At 45.8% G+C, this 16,056-nt stretch overlaps 1 protein-coding gene across 2 annotated transcripts in view; it reads left to right on the plus strand.

The window, feature by feature from the left end:
- Positions 1-16,056, plus strand: part of rarab (retinoic acid receptor, alpha b) — a 225,960-nt gene that overhangs the window by 94,375 nt on the left and 115,529 nt on the right. Inside the window, exon 3 of one of the 2 annotated variants that reach the window (XM_051713256.1) lies at positions 14,865-15,643. The exons of the other annotated variant lie outside the window; for it this stretch is intronic. Within the exon in view, the coding sequence (XP_051569216.1) occupies positions 15,475-15,643 (169 nt within the window). The 5' untranslated portion in view covers positions 14,865-15,474. The remainder of the gene's footprint in view (positions 1-14,864; positions 15,644-16,056) is intronic. 2 annotated transcript variants of the gene reach the window in all.

Here is a 16,056-nt window from a genome sequence, read left to right on the forward strand (position 1 = left end):
ATTATGTCATCCAAACCTGTATGACTTTCTTTCTTCTGTAGAACACAAAAGTTACATTTTCATATAAAGAAAAGCCATGAGAACTGGGGCTGTCAAACACTAAAGCATAAAAAAGCACCATAAATGTGTCATAAAAGTCATCAATGCTACTCCGTGTGTTATATTCCAAGTCTTCCGAAGCCATTTGATAGTTTTGTTTGTGGAACAAACAGACATGTAACAGGGTGATCAAATGAGAACAGGATTTTCATTTGTGGGTGAACTATTCTTTTATTTTTCCCTTCTACTTATCTTGCATTATTCCTGCACTTGTCCATACGCCCAGTTATTTCTTTTGAAAGGTTGCCAGATGCTCTTACGCGTTACTTCTCTTAATGTGTGGTCTCTTTCCAAGGGCTTTTGGCGGTTTCTTCCCCAGTGGTTTTGGTTTGTTTGTAGCAGAGGAGCAGCTGGCCCAGTGGTCGTATGTCATTGTGTGTGTTTGTCTGTGTGTGTCTAGTGTGTATGTTTGTCTCTTTTTTTATGTGTGTATAAATTAGTTTTTCATCTTTTGTCAGTGATACTTTGAGACCCAACCTGGTCTTGTAGAATATGTTACTACACCTACATTTTTGCAAAAAGATTTTTACGTGGCTCTTAGTTCATATCGTGGGAGTTTCCTGGTGAAATAAACACTAGAAGTGCTACAACAACAATTAATTTTATTCACTTTCACACAAGTAAAACGTCAGATTATCTGTTCACAAACACTTTTCAACCAGCACACAATGCTTTCTTATGTCATCTAAACTGTTTTACTATAGCGCATGACTTGTGAGGTGATACATTTTAACGTTTGCATTACATAGCCAACTACATTTACGAGTTTGTTTGAGCGCAGTTCAATTACATGGTAGCTCAACTGATAGAGCATTGCACTTGCAATGCAAAGGACCAGGGTAAGAGTCCTGAAGAGCATATGAGTTGACACATCAGGCGAATGTGTCATAGAAACACCACAAAATGATGTAGTTGCTTAAGCAATTGCATTTTTTATCTCACAATTTATTTTATGACACTATCGATTAGGTTTAGGTTTAAGGTTTAGGGTAGGGAGGGTTTAGGGTAGGAAGGGTTTAGGGTAGGGAGGTTGCTTTTGTTTATATAAAACACGATAGAGCATTAACCTTAAAAACCTCATCTGTGTAGGAGACAATTTAACTATTTTCTTTAGCGCCACACAGTGGACATTTCCCCTCAAAACTGCAGTGATGTGTTATGATGGACATAATGTCATTTTGCAAAAATTATTTTCATGAGATCAGGCTGTTGAGACTACTAGAAAGATAAGTGGTTGCTGTATCAATTAAACAGTTACTAATAAGCTACTAGAATATCACTAGACTAACTGGAATATAGAATATGTCATGAACTGCCCTTTGTTTTCCCCTTGTTCATGGACTTGTTGATTACCCTCACCTGCCTTTCATCTTCCACAGCTGTTCCCTGTTCCATCATCATCCTTCTGTGTATTTATACCCTCTGGTTTCATTCCCTCATGGTCGGATCTTGTTAGTTTGTCTGTTAGTTTGTTAGCATGTTAATTTAAATGTTACATTCATATCTAACCAGCAAACTGCTGTGACATTTGATTTTCCCTTTATCTCAAGTGTTTTATTTTCATCTTTATGTCTTCTTCATTTTCTGAGTAACATTAATAAAATAGTCTGCGTTTGGATCCACACTCTCCCGTCTCGTCCTTCCCATCAACGTTACTGAAGAACCGGAAAAATATGGATCCAGCAGAACAACTTGAGCAACTCACCTAAGGGTCTTCTTCAGTGGAAGACTACTGTATGAGGTTCTGGAGCTTGGTCTGTCAAGTGAGCTGGGAAAAGGGAATCCTCAGGACCATGTTCTGGTTAGGATTGAATGAACCAGTGAGGGAGATGGTCCCTTTGGACTGTGACAGGCTGCCCCTTGGTGAATTCATTGCTAACATCGTAATGGCTGTTTTTCTGCATTCTACTCCAGCGGCCAACCCTCTTGCAGTGCCTTCCACGGCTCCTTCCTCCAAGCCTTCCTTCTTCCAGGCCTTCCACGGCCTCGCCCTCCAGGCCTTCCACGCCCACGCCCTCCAGGCTTTCCATACCCACGCCCATGCCTGCCACGGCCAACAAGCCAACGCCCATGTCTGCCATGGCCAACGAGCCAACTGCCACACCTGCCACAGACAACGAGCTAGTTCTTGAAGCCTCGTCCGTCCCAAAGCCGGCGCTGCAAGCCTTGCTCATCCCAGGGCCAACTTTCATGCCCGCTCTAGCCCTAGAGGAATTTTGGGGGGGCACTATGGCTCCAGTGGTCTCCGAGCTCCCTTCAACGGAGACTACTTTCTCCCCAGCCTAGGTGATCCTGAAGACTTCCTTCAAGCCTCCCAAGGCTCCGCCCTTCGAGCCTCCCACGGCTCCGCCTTCTGAGTCTCCCACAGCGGTGCTCACAGCCATCTGGAAGTGGAAGAGGAGAAGAAGGGCTCCCACTCCCCAGTCACTGCCAGTGTTTTCAACCACGGAGGCCATTCCCTTATCACTGCCTGTGTCCACGACCACGGAGATCGTTCCCCTATCACTGCCTGTGTCTACGACAATGGAGGTCCTTCCCCTATCACTGCCCATGCTCACAACCACGCAGGTGATTCCTCAGTCACTTCCAGTGCTCACAACCACGGAGATCGTTCCCTCGTCAATGCCAGTGCCCATGACCACAGAGGCCATTTCCCAGGCACTGCCAGCACTCCTGACCATGGTGACTCCGCCCTCAGAGTCTTCCACGACTCCGCCCTCAGAGTCTTCCACAACTCCTCCAGCGGTCACGTCCGCTCTCCCAGAAACTCCTCCTCCAGCTGTCACGTCCACTCCTCCTGTGATTCCTCTTCCAACGGCTCCGCCCGCTCCTTTTGAGACTCCTTCTCCAGCAGCTCCACCCACTCCACCTACGACTCCTCCTTCTGAGTCTCAGTTCCCTGACTCCCCTGCGGCTCCGCCTGCTCCACCTCTGGATCCTCCTCCTGGAATTCAGTTCCCTGCTCCTCCTGCGACTCTGCCCATACCAGCTGTGGCTCGGCCTCCTGACCCAGTCCCTGCCCTGTGGCCGTCTCCCAGGCCTCCTGACCCTGTCCTGGCCCTGTGGCCACCTCCCAGGCCTCCTAACCCAATCCCTGCCCTGTGGTCACCTCCCTGGCCTCCTGATCATCCACAGGCTCCTCCATGGCCTCCTGATCATCCGCCAACTCCTCCTTGGCCTCTTAATCATCCTCCGGATCCTTCCTTGTCTGCTTGTCCCTGCCTGACTTCCCATCCATCTTTTTGGGGGGGGGGGTGTTCTATCACAAACTGCCCTTTGTTTTCCCCTTGTTCATGGACTTCATGTCCCAGGATGCACTTTTGTTGATTACCCTCACCTGCCCTCCATATTCCACAGCTGTTACCTGTTCCATCATCATCCTTCTGTGTATTTATACCCTCTGGTTTCATTTCCTCATGGTCAGTTCTTGTTAGTTTGTCTGTTAGTTTGGTAGAATGTTAAATTAAATGTTACATTCATATCTAATCAGCAAACTGCTGTGACGTTTGCTTTTCCTATTATCTCAAGTGTTTTTTTTTTTATCTTTATGTCTGCTTCATCTTCTCAGTAACATTAATAAAGTAGTCTGCATTTGGATCCACACTCTCCCGTCTCGTCCTTCCCATCAATGTTACAGAATACAATTGCTTTCTTTTGTAAATCTTTTCAAATGAAACTACAGCAAATGAAAGTCTGTTTTTTAAATTGGTACTATGATGCATACTTTGTTTCATTTCAGCAGAGTTGTGACACTGGCATGATTGTTGGAGGTAATGTCCAAACTGCATGGGTGTAATGCATTGCACAGAGCTCGGGAGAAACGGATCCAATCAGCAGAAAGATCTGTGAACATAATAATGCTTGAATTAAAATCCCTAATTGGCATTTAAATTTTATATAGTTTGACATGGTAATGTACAATACATTTAGTTAACAGTTGCAATCTACCCAATGTCAACACATGTACACCACTGCTGGAGAATGCTGGTCTCAATGTTTTACTGGCTGTGACATTCAAATCATTAGTGAAAATATGTGAGACATGGACCAATGCCTCCAGCAACTATGGAAAGTGAAAGGAAAAAAACCGAGGTGTGTGTGTGTGCTCTTAAAGTATGTCCACATGTCTCCTCCAGTTATACTGAAATAGCAAAGTTCGAGGTTCCTGAATCTTGGGTCATGAACCTTGAACTTTTGTTATTGTATATTTCCTCCAGTCTACCTATTCCTCTGTTCTCTCTCTCTCTCTCTCTCTCTCATACACACACACTTAAGATATGCCATTTTTATCCCCTGTTGTTCAAAAATAGTGTGTCTCCATGGTACAAGAGACAAGCAGCCAGCACGCAAGCTTGTTGTCAAGCACATACATAGTACACAATTTGTACTCTCCACTGCAGGCTACAACAGATATTCGGCCTGAATATGTATACACACACACACATCATTGCATGAGATTCACGTGAATGCTGGCTAAGGTAGGTACTTAAATATTGATATGGTGAGATTATGAAGGGACAGAGATGCTCCGTTGAAGAGCATGCATGAGAAATTTTGAGGACTTTGTGTGCGAGACAGTATGTGTGTATTAAACAAAATTTAATCAATGTACATACATTGATAATGGCTGTACATGTCCTTATTTAGAAAGATTGATTATTACTTACTAATTAGTTCTGACTGCAGAGATGTAGCTTTCTAATTTACATTAATATTTTATGCATTTATCCAAAGCAACTGAGAGTGCATTCAACCTATACATTTTATCAGTACTTGCATTTTTTTGGAATCAAACCCATGAGATTGGAGTTGCTAGCAACATGCTGTAACAGTTGAGCTACTAGAACACTTGTAATTAAACATTTCTATCCACACAAATATATATGAGAGGTTGACATGACATGCCTTTTGCCTAGGGCAGCATAAATTAGTGAATGTATAGTCTTTAAAGAAGGGATAATGTACAGTCAGCCGGTTGTTATCGCACAATAAACCCCGACAGGGTGATCAGGACCCTGATGCAAAGCGGAGCGGTCTTGTATTTTACTTTGTAAAAATGACCATCTGACTGCTCATTATTCAGCCTATTACAAGACTACTTGCCAAATAAACAAATAAATGGACATGAAACACTGATTTGAGTTTAAATTATTTTATTAGCTTACTTTTAGATATCGCACAGTGATCCGTGAAGCAGCAAGAGACGGCTCGCAGAACCTGGATGGGCGGTGTGATACGTGGATGTGTGGTTGCTACTGATCAATATCGGACCACTGGATGACCCAAGAGTATTTCAGAGAGCCGTGTAATAAATAGAACTAATCCACAGTAAAGTGTAGTATAATGTAGTGTAGTCTAGTCTAGTCAAGTGCATACAGTAAGTAGTATTTAGCCAAAAAAATTCTGTTTGCAGCATGTTTAACAAATATCTGGAACATATTTTTGTAGTGTATGGTTGGATAGAATAAATAAAAAAGAGACAAAACCTCTAAGTTTAGAATATGCCTTCCAACATATTTTAGTAACACGGCAAATTTTGAGATCAATGCAGAATACAGGAATTAGATGTGGCTAAACCGATTGTCTCTGTAAAATGGATAACATGTGGTTTTCAAACAGGTTTGCCAAACACTCCCGAGTATTATTGTTCATATATAATTCTTCAACACTTGATGTTCTTACTGCCTGACAAAGACCTTAGCAGTCGAAATGTTGCTATTTAAATCTATTAAATTGCATGGGAAAACATGAAGCAGTGTGCCGGTCTCCTTTTTACACCAAACACTACTGCCATCAGCCATAATGTTTGTGTGTGTGACTGAGAAATGTTCTAATGTTATGATGTGAAACAGTGTGAGTGTGTGCAAGTGAGTGTTTTTGCTGATCTGTGCACCTTCTGCAAGCATAGTGTGTTTGATTTGCACATGAACTCGTGTGCTTTCATCCACACCTGCTTTCATTGTTTGTGTGTCCTTCATCCACTTTTAGCAAACGTAAGCAGCTACGATTATGTCTGTCACCTCAGATGACAAGTATTTTGTTTCTCTGTGTGTTATTATGTATATGAGCATTTATATGCATGTCTGTATGAGAAATATTACTAGTATTTGTGCTATGCCTATGTTTTATTGTATATATTCCTGTAGGAATATGTAGTGCAGTGGTTCGTGACCCAAAAAATGGATCACAGGTCTGTTCTGATAGGGTTGCAGACAGAAGGAAAAAAACAGTGCTGAATGCAAATAATATAATGCAAATAATAATGTAACTGTGTATAGTTAGGACAGAAAATATATAGGCTAATGAACTTTTAAAGGGGAGGAGAAAGTAATTTCCATATATTTTGTTGTTGACGTCAAAACCCGTGCAATCAATCAAACTACATTGTATCACATTTCAACTGTGAATTAAAAAAAAAAAGGTCAGTTTTCCTATTTAGGAATTTTTTGGGTTAGTGCAGTTCAAACAATAATACATTGCCATTTATATATTTCTATTGAAATGTATTCTTTAATTATTCTTATGTTAATTATACTGCACTGTTTAATTTTAAATACATTAAAACATTTTATTTTGTACACTAAGCAATTTTGTACTATATTGGGTCACCATTTGATGTATAATGTAAACTCTTAGACTTGAGGCAAAACCCCATGAGAACCACTAGTACAGCCCATATAGTTAGAGAGAGGAATTGTTCACCATCAATTTCTAATTTCATGTACAACAGTATGATTTCAATGAATATATTGTTGGTTTACCAAAACATTTGACTCAAATGTACAGTTACTCTTCTCTCTATGGCTGTGTCTCTTTTTGTTACTTTCTTTCTTTATTCCTCTCTCTGTCTTTCTTTCTCTCTCTCTCTCTCTCTCTCTCTCTCTCCACACACACACACACACACACAGACACACACTAGGTCCTCTAATCTCTCTTTATCACACATTCTCACACACACTCTGGCATTGAATTAGTTTGAATTAGTGAGTTCATTGCTATGTAAAGGGGACCTGTGGGGTTTAACCTACTTAGTATGGCGTTTAATAATGTATGAGTGAGATTTGAGAGCTGTGTGCAGCACAATAAGGTGTCTTCACTTGCTCTTTTTTCCGCTTTGATCTCTCCCTCTTACTGACTGCTTCTTTTTCTACTTTTTTCCCTCTTTCTCTCTCACATACATTCCTGCTTGGAGCGCTTTCTAGAGCCGTACCCCTGTATTTCTCTGCATGCCTTCAGGGAAGTTCATAATCCATATTCCATATGGAAGGAAATTTGAATTTGATTTATTTGTGCTGGAGAATCTGTTGTGTAAGAGAATACAGAGAGCGATAGAGAGCAGAAATATAGAGGATAGAGATAAAACTATATTAATGGGCCGGTGAAGGAAAGGATTCTTTTTAAAAGACCAGAATTGCTGGTATTGCAGAAACATCTATATTTCTGTGTAAGGACCATGGAGGGCCTCGTCCACATTATTTGGTTTTCGATTGATAACTCATTAATTTTTATACATTTCTCATCCACATGGAATGCTGTTTTCTTCCAACTAAGGATGAGACTTTCAAAAACTAGTACATGCTGGTCTTTATAGCAGGGGTTATTCAGGTGGTGGAATGGTGAAGAGGCACGATAGGCTTGCAGACAGACCGACTGATTACAGATTGACTGTCCTTTTCTCATCACTGGTCCTTCAAACAGTATATTACTCCTCCTCTCATAGCTCGTGCTCTCACATTTCCAGGTTATGCCCAGATAGATAGTGTTAATGAGGGTTTCTGACAGGCAGTCTGTGTGAAGATCCTGCTCTCTGCTCCTGAGGGAACTCTACAGTTAACAAGCACACTGGGGAAGACCTTGGCAGCATTTTCCCACGCTGTCAAGCTGGGTTCAGGGCTCCAGAACAACCACTGAGTGTTAAAATTATAGGCTTCCCCTTTATCTTCCTTTAACTTGACAGTTTGTTTACTCTTAACTTTAACTCAGAGGTATGCTGTCAAATTCTAGATGTATTGTGAGATGGACCAGATGTATTGGTGTCTGTCAGTAAAACCATGAGAATGCAGTAAACATTCCTGATTTAATTTAGACCATAGTCCAGCATTCTTAGTAGCTAAATAATTTAAAATAATGGTCAACTAAAATTTCAATAGTCAATGCTAGGCCTGGGATCTATGTCTTTTTTTACACATCGATAATCAGAACATTTTCCGATGATTATCAACCTATATCATAATTTTTTCCAGATATAAATATGGCTACTCATTACACAATATTTATTTGTCTCTTCAAAAATATTTCCAACACAACTTTGGTAAAGTGTGAGCAGGAGGGTAACTTAAAGGGGGTCGCACACCGGACGCGTCTGGCGAACGGCATGGCACGTTGTCACAAGATACAATTTTGTATGTGTACAGTATCTTTCATATAGCCTAAACAATGTACTGTACTGTCAGTTACAAGTATGTCTTTTTGTGGTTTGTCAGCTTGAATGAATCCTATTCAAGGCTACATACAGAAAACGTCCTGGTTACTTTTGTAACCTCAGTTCCCTGATGGAGGGAACGAGACGTTGTGTCGATGTAGTGACACTAGGGGTCACTCTTGGGAGCCCCGAACACCTCTGCTTTTTGAAAAAAGGCCAATGGGAATTGGCGAGTGGAATTTGCATGCCATTCCCCCGGACATACGGATATAAAAGGAGCTGGTATGCAACCACTCATTCAGGTTTTGTGCTGTGGAGCCGAGACAAGGTCCCGGTCATTTCAGCGGGTAGTTCAGCGTTGTGGCAAGAGGGAGGAGGTTACAAAAGTAACCAGGACGTTCCCTATCTGTCACTCACTCGACGTTGTGTCGATGTAGTGACACTAGGGGTCCCTATACAAAACGCCACAACTAGCTGAACTGTGTTACGTGGACTGATGGTGCGAGATGGGCAGACCGCCATTTGCCTCGTAGCCAGTGCACCAGGCCGTCACGTAACCTCCCCAAACGCTCTTATGAGTGTCAAATGGTCCTTCGGGAACAAGTCGACTTCCCAACAAATAGGGACAGGCTAGCCCAGCCGTGGCCTCTTTTCCACTTTTTTCTCCCCAAAAAGAGTGGAATTTGTTAACCGACTGGGGGCCATCGGGGGGGGGGGTTGTCACTCCCAAGGGGAAGACACCGTGGAGACAACACCCCGCCCAGAGAAGGGGGGGTATTTCGAGTGGAAATACGTCACGTGGTCTTACCGAGTCTTGTCGGAAGTATATCATGTGGAGAAGTCGCGTGGTAAGTCCTACCCGAGGGGGGAGGAGCTTCTACAAGCATGGTGACCGGGGCAGAGGGGCCTCTGCCCAAGGAAGATGCAGTTTACCGATAGGGAAACAATTGAGCGGAACATATATCACATGGGGTCACCTATGGGGAACCAGCCCATGTGGAGCACCTACCCCAGTACAGGGCTTAGTTAGCACATGTACTGGGCCGGCAGCGAGTTTCTCCGCAAACTCATCTGCCACGGGGCTAAGGAGGAAAGTCATCCAGGGATCACAACTTGTGAACATGACTGGGAGTCAAAGGCGCATGTCTTCACCTCATGGGAGGGGAAAGGTGCTATACGCAAGCGGTACACCCGGCCAGCTGTCCCGGAACTTACCTGTTTGGACCTGACAACACACGGGACGAAACCGGCTCAACCCGGAGATTATAGAACCTTGCAAAGGTGTTGGGTGTCGCCCAGCCCACTGCTCTGCAGATATCTGCCAAAGAGGCGCCACTGGTCAGGGCCCAGGAGGCCGCTACACTCCTAGTAGAGTGGGCTCGTAGCACCACGGGGGGTGGCATGTCCTGAGCGTGATATGCCATCACAATGGCGTCAATGACCCAGTGGGCGATCTTCAGTTTGGAGACAGTGCTTCCTTTCCGCTGTCCACCAAAGCAGACAAAGAGCTGTTCGGAGCTTCTAAAGCTCTACGTATGATTCAAATAGATGTGTAAAGCACGCACCGGACACAGCAACGCCAAAGCTGGGTCTGCCTCCTCCTGGGGCAGCGCTTGCAGGTTCACCACCTGATCCCTAAATGGGGTTGTGGGAACCTTGGGCACATAACCCAGTCGGGGTCTCAGGATCACGTGAGTGTAGCCCAGACCGAACTCCAGGCACGTTTCGCTGACAGAGAATGCATGCAGGTCCCCTACCCTCTTGATGGAAGTGAGCGCAGTCAGGAGGGCAGTCTTCAAAGAGAGTGCCTTAAGCTCAGCTGACTCCAGGGGCTCGAAGGGGGCTCCCCGAAGACCCAGAAGGACTACAGAGAGGTCCCATGAGGGGATGAGACATGGTCTGGAGGTATTCAACCTCCTAGCACCTCTCAGGAACCTGATGATCAGGTCATGCTTCCCTAAGGACTTACCATCCACTGTGTGTGCTGCTATAGTGGCTACATTCACCTTCAAGGTGGAGGGGGACAGCCGCCCCTCCAGCCTCTCCTGCAGGAAGGAAAGCACTGATCCGACTGTGCATCTCTGGGGGTCTTCGCTTCGGGAAGAACACCACTTAACAAACAGACGCCACTTCAAAGCATACAGGCGTCTCGTAGAGGGAGCCCTAGCCTGAGTGATCGTGTCTACCACACGGGTGGTAGGCCACTTAGGTCTTCTGCATCCCATTTAAGGGCCAGACGTGGAGATTCCAGAGGTCTGGTCACAGGTGCCAGATGGTGCCCCGTCCCTGAGAAAGAGGGTCCTACCTCAGGGGAATTTGCCGGGGGGGGGCTGTTGCGAGGAGCATGAGGTCCGAGAACCACGTCTGGGTGGGCCAGTAGGGTGCTACTAGGACGACCTGCTCCGCATCCTCCCTGAACTTGCACAGGGTCTGTGCAAGTAGGCTCACTGGGGGAAACATGTATTTGCGTAGTCCAGGGGGCCAGCTGTGTGCCAGCGCATCTATACCGAGGGGTGCCTCGGTCAGGGCGTACCAAAGCGGGCAGTGGGAGGATTCCCGGGAAGCAAACAGGTCTACCTGTGCTCAACCGAATCGGCTCCAAATCAGCTGGACCACCTGGGGGTAGAGTCTTCACTCTCCACTGAGCATAACCTGTTGTGACAGCACGCCCGCTCCGGTGTTGAGGTCGCCCGGGATGTGAGTAGCTCGTAGTGACTGGAGGCGCTGCTGACTCCAGAGGAGGAGACGGCGGGCGAGTTGTGACATGCAACGGGAGCGTAGACCGCCTTGACGGTTGATGTATGCTACCGTCACTGTGTTGTCTGTCCGGACCAACACGTGCTTGCCCTGGATCAATGGCCAGAACCTCTGCAGGTCGAGCAGTACTGCCAACAACTCGAGGCAGTTGATGTGCCAACGCAGCCGCGGGCCAGTCCAGGAGCCGGCGGCTGTGTGCCCATTGCATACGGCACCCCAGCCCATCTTGGAGATGTCTGTCGTAACCACGACGTGCCTGGAGACCTGCTCTAGAGGAACCTCTGCCCATAGAAATGCTAGGTCGTTCCAAGGGCTGAAGAGGCGGTGAGAGATCGGCATGACAACCACGCGATGTGTCCCGTGGCGCCATGCCATCTCGGGACTCGAGTCTCATATGCATCAACCCGAGCGGTGTGGCAACCGCAGAGGATGCCATATGCCCCAGGAGCCTCTGAAAAAGTTTCAGTGGAACCGCTGTCTTCTGTCTGAACGCCTTCAACACCAACAGTTCAGCACCAACTGTGCGCGCTCGTTCGTGAGGCGCGCCGTCATCGAGACTGAGTCCAACTCCAAGCCGAGAAAAGAGATGCTCTGAACCGGGAACAGCTTGCTCTTTTCCCAGTTGACCCAAAGCCCTAAACGGCTGAGGTGCCTGAGCACCAGGTCCCTGTGTGCACACAGTAGAGCTAGAATCAGCCAGTCGTCGAGGTAGTTGAGTATGCAGATGCCCACTTCCCTTAGCAGGGCAAGGGCTGCCTCTGCGACCTTCATGAAGATGCGATGGGACAAGGACAGGCCGAAGGGGAGGACCTTGTACTGGTATGCCTGGCTCTCGAAAGCAAACCGTAGGAAGGGTCTGTGTCGAGGTAAAACCGAGACGTGGAAGTATGTGTCCTTCAGGTCTACCGCCACGAACCAATCTTGATGCCAGACGTTCGCTAAAATGCGTTTTTGCATCAGCATCTTGAACGGGAGTCTGTGCAAGGCCCGCTTCAGAACTCGCAGGTCCAAGATTGGCCGCAACCCACCCGCCTTTCTTCGGTACGATGAAGTAAGGGCTGTAAAACCTTTTCTTCATCTCGGCTGGAGGGACAGGCTCTATCGCACCCTTGCACAGAATGGTCGTGGTCGCGGCGCTCTCGCCCTTCACCGAGGTGAAGCGGACGCCGCTGAACCTGGGCGGGCGCCTGGTGAACTGAATCACGTAGCCGAGTCAGATGGTCCGGGCACAAGTGCACCACGAGCGCAATACCCCTTGGCTGCCCCACCTTCGAGGGTAGTGAGAGCGGAGGAGCTGAAAAATCGGGATCAGGCAGTAAAAGGTGCCTCTCTCAATCTTGTCAGCTCCTCGTGCACTTCCGGAAAGAAAGGGACCGGGGCGGGGCGTGGCCACGAGCGGTACTCCGGACCCAGGAACCAATCATCGAGCCGCGAGGGTTCAGGGGAGAGTGGAGGTTTCCACTCTAGCCCGATGCTCGCGGCTGCCCGGGAAAGCATGTCCGTCATCTCCGCGTTGGCCTGAGACTGGGCGACCACACCCGAAGGAGGGAGTCCAGCCGAGGCATCCACGTCAGAGTGGATGAGCCCACTCTCCGATGCTGCGTTCAATAACTCATCGTCTTCCCAGGCTCCAAATAAGAGGTAGAACTCGGCGTGAGATGAGCCGGCGGTCTCATCCGAGAGCCCGACCAGGGCAAGCGAGCATGCTGGGGAATGGGAGGTCCGTGGGGGTTTAGCCGGCGGAGGTGCTCCCATTGAGGCCCCCAAATTGCCCCCAGTGCTAACCGGCACGGCCTCATACCCGTAGGTAGAAGGACTGAGGAGGGGAGCCACTGGGGTGGCTTGCTTTCTTACAAATGCAAGCCGAGACCGCAACGTTGCCATGGCCATGTTCTCACAATGAGGACAAGACCCATCCACGAATGATGTCTCCACGTGGGCAGTGCCCAGACATGTAAGACAGCGATCGTGGCCGTCAGAAGCGGAGAGATAACAACCGCAACCAGGAATAACACACAAACGGAAAGTCATCTTTAAAAAGATGTTTCCGTGTGTGCCGCTCTTTTAGAAAGAAAATATACTCTTTTAGAATATACTGTTTTGCTCTGCCGAAGCGCCCAGGGGTGTTCTCTGCACTCCACGGGTGCAGAGGGGGAGAAGCCGCTGAAATGCGCTGTAATTCCAGCAGTTTTAGGTGAACGGTAAAGAGAACTGAGTTTGAATTGAATTCAGTGCATTGAATGCAACCGCTCGGCTCCGAAGAGAAAATCTGAATGAGTGGTTGCATACCAGCTTCTTTTATAACCGTATGTCCGGGGGAGTGGCATGCAAATTCCACTCACCAATTCCCATTGGCCTTTTTTCATAAAGCAGAGGTGTTTGGGGCTCCCAAGAGTGACCCCTAGTGTCACTACATCGACACAACGTCAGGTGAGTGACAGATAGGGAACTTGCATAGTAAGCGTCGCCATTTCTAATTTGGCCGGTTTGCACAGTTACACCAGTTTCATACACTAACCTGAAAACTCATCAACGTCACTTTTTTGTTAATTTTTGAAGAAATACCAAAACCTTTTTAACTTTAGTGTGTTTGGTGACTAGATTCACATCTTTGGACCTCCACCTGCATCGACACGTCTTGTGAGTGATACTTGTGCCTTGTCCTACCCACAACTGGCATCACCCCCTTGTGGTCTCCCAAAGCTATTACGCCAGACTACATTAAACGGAAGGCCAACTGACAGTGAATTGGAAAGCACACTTCTAGTCAGCTAATGTTAATGAATCGATGCCTCAAAAACATATTGAGAAAATATGGTAGCGTGCTGATCAATAAAATATATATATTGATATTTTGTGACACCTAGTCAATGCCAATTTTGATATTTAGAAAGGAGTGCTGATATTTGGTATAACAGCACTGGGATGCTTTACTGTTTGTATCACTACGCCTGTCTGTGTTCATGGCTGCCAGTCTTTGCAGTTGATCCTGCATTGGCTTCATTTTGACCTGTTTTCTTTAGCCGAGCAAAAGGAGACAGTAGAACTTGTCGTATTGTGCATTAAATGTAAGTTACTTGATAGTAACTTTTTGTTTATTGAACTGTTGTATAAAAGCAATATCACACTTGCAATCATGCTCTTAGCTGTGTTGAGTGGGTGTAATATTGCTTTTATGCTACACTTCTATAAACAAAGTCAATATTGAGTAACTTATGTTTTAAATAAGATGTGGCCAGTTTGTTCCTATATATTCCATAATGTTTACTCAAAAAATATTGATAACAGATATTGTGCATTATCCATTTGACAAAGGATGTTGGTAGATTTTAGATTTGACTGAAGGGAGGGCTTATATTTGTATTAAAAAGCCAAGCAGACACACATATTGACCGAAATGATGATCTCAAAATGGCCAAATATCAACTAATTAATCAGCCTGGCCAATATATCAGTCTGTTACCACTTATAATATACTTGAAATACATGCATGCAAACAAATTTGTTCATTTGTACCTGACAACTATAAAAAATCTCCCTCTTTCTCTCCACCCTTTTTTTTTTTTTTTTTTTTTGTCTCTCCTAGGTCAAAGAGTTCATCACTGTGTTGGACTGACGCACTCTGACAGGTTTGACCCGAAAACATTTTGTGACCTTTGGAGCACCACTTCTCATTTCCTGTTGTATCAGTTTGTCCTAACCGGTTCTCCAAAACCTGATGGATTTGAGTCAGCTTCTACCTTTTGTGAAGATTCAGTTTGTGACTTCTGCATAACAGGCCCTTCAGTTCTCTGTGAGCCTTAACAGAGCCATTCAACTGCAATTTCCGCCATTTACTAGAAGAAATACATACAAACAGTGCTGGAATTTACTGCCTCTCATTCTGTTATTGCAAGAGAACTTTGGGATTGCATCCAGGGAGTTACATATCACCAAAACAAAGACTCGTACACCTGTGAGCGCTCACTCTGATCAAATGGCGTCATAACCACTCAAACACACCCAACATTGCCAATTATTAACCTTTTCCTCTTTTCTCACAGACACACACACAATAGCAAGCACCCACACAGACAATCACATACAAATCTCTCCTAGTTGGATTACCAAAGTAGCTCACGATGGGAAAATAGACTTCCGGCACCACGGATAGCCTGCACAGAGGTCTGGGACTCAGTATTGTTTCTGAGCGTGCCATGTCTGGTAACGGCAACCACTGTCTAAGCCCTGGAGGGTTGGGCAGCCCTCTTGGGGGCTTCTCCATGCACCACTACCATTACTTCTTCCCCCATATGTTAGGGGGGCTCTCCCCTCCAGCCCTTCCTGGACTTCCTGTCAGTGGATACAGCACTCCATCTCCTGCAAGTGAGTATCCCTTATTTTCTGTATGTATTGTGTGATGTATGCATCTGCAGATTGCTACTCTTGTAAATAATTTTCGGAATGTAAGAACAGTGCAACCATGATGATTATGTTTAGTATGCTTTTAAAAAGCATGCTAAAGAACTAAACACTATATAACTTTACCAAGGGCTTATCATGCAGGACAGTTGCAGCACAGTTAAACCTTAAAGGTGAAGTGTGTCATTTCTGTGGCAGTAGCGTCACCAAATGGAATTGCAGGAATGACTGTTTTCAAACAAGTTTCCTGATCATTCCCCCCGTCTTCCATTGCTTGGAAAAAAATAATAGTTATGCCCCAAACTCATGCTATTGGCTGAGCCAGTGTTGCTGTGTTGACCTGGTCAGGATGCTCAAACAAACAGAACAATGAGTGT

This window comes from Myxocyprinus asiaticus, chromosome 13 (genome assembly GCF_019703515.2).
Source record: "Myxocyprinus asiaticus isolate MX2 ecotype Aquarium Trade chromosome 13, UBuf_Myxa_2, whole genome shotgun sequence".
Taxonomy (NCBI): Eukaryota; Metazoa; Chordata; class Actinopteri; order Cypriniformes; family Catostomidae; genus Myxocyprinus; species Myxocyprinus asiaticus.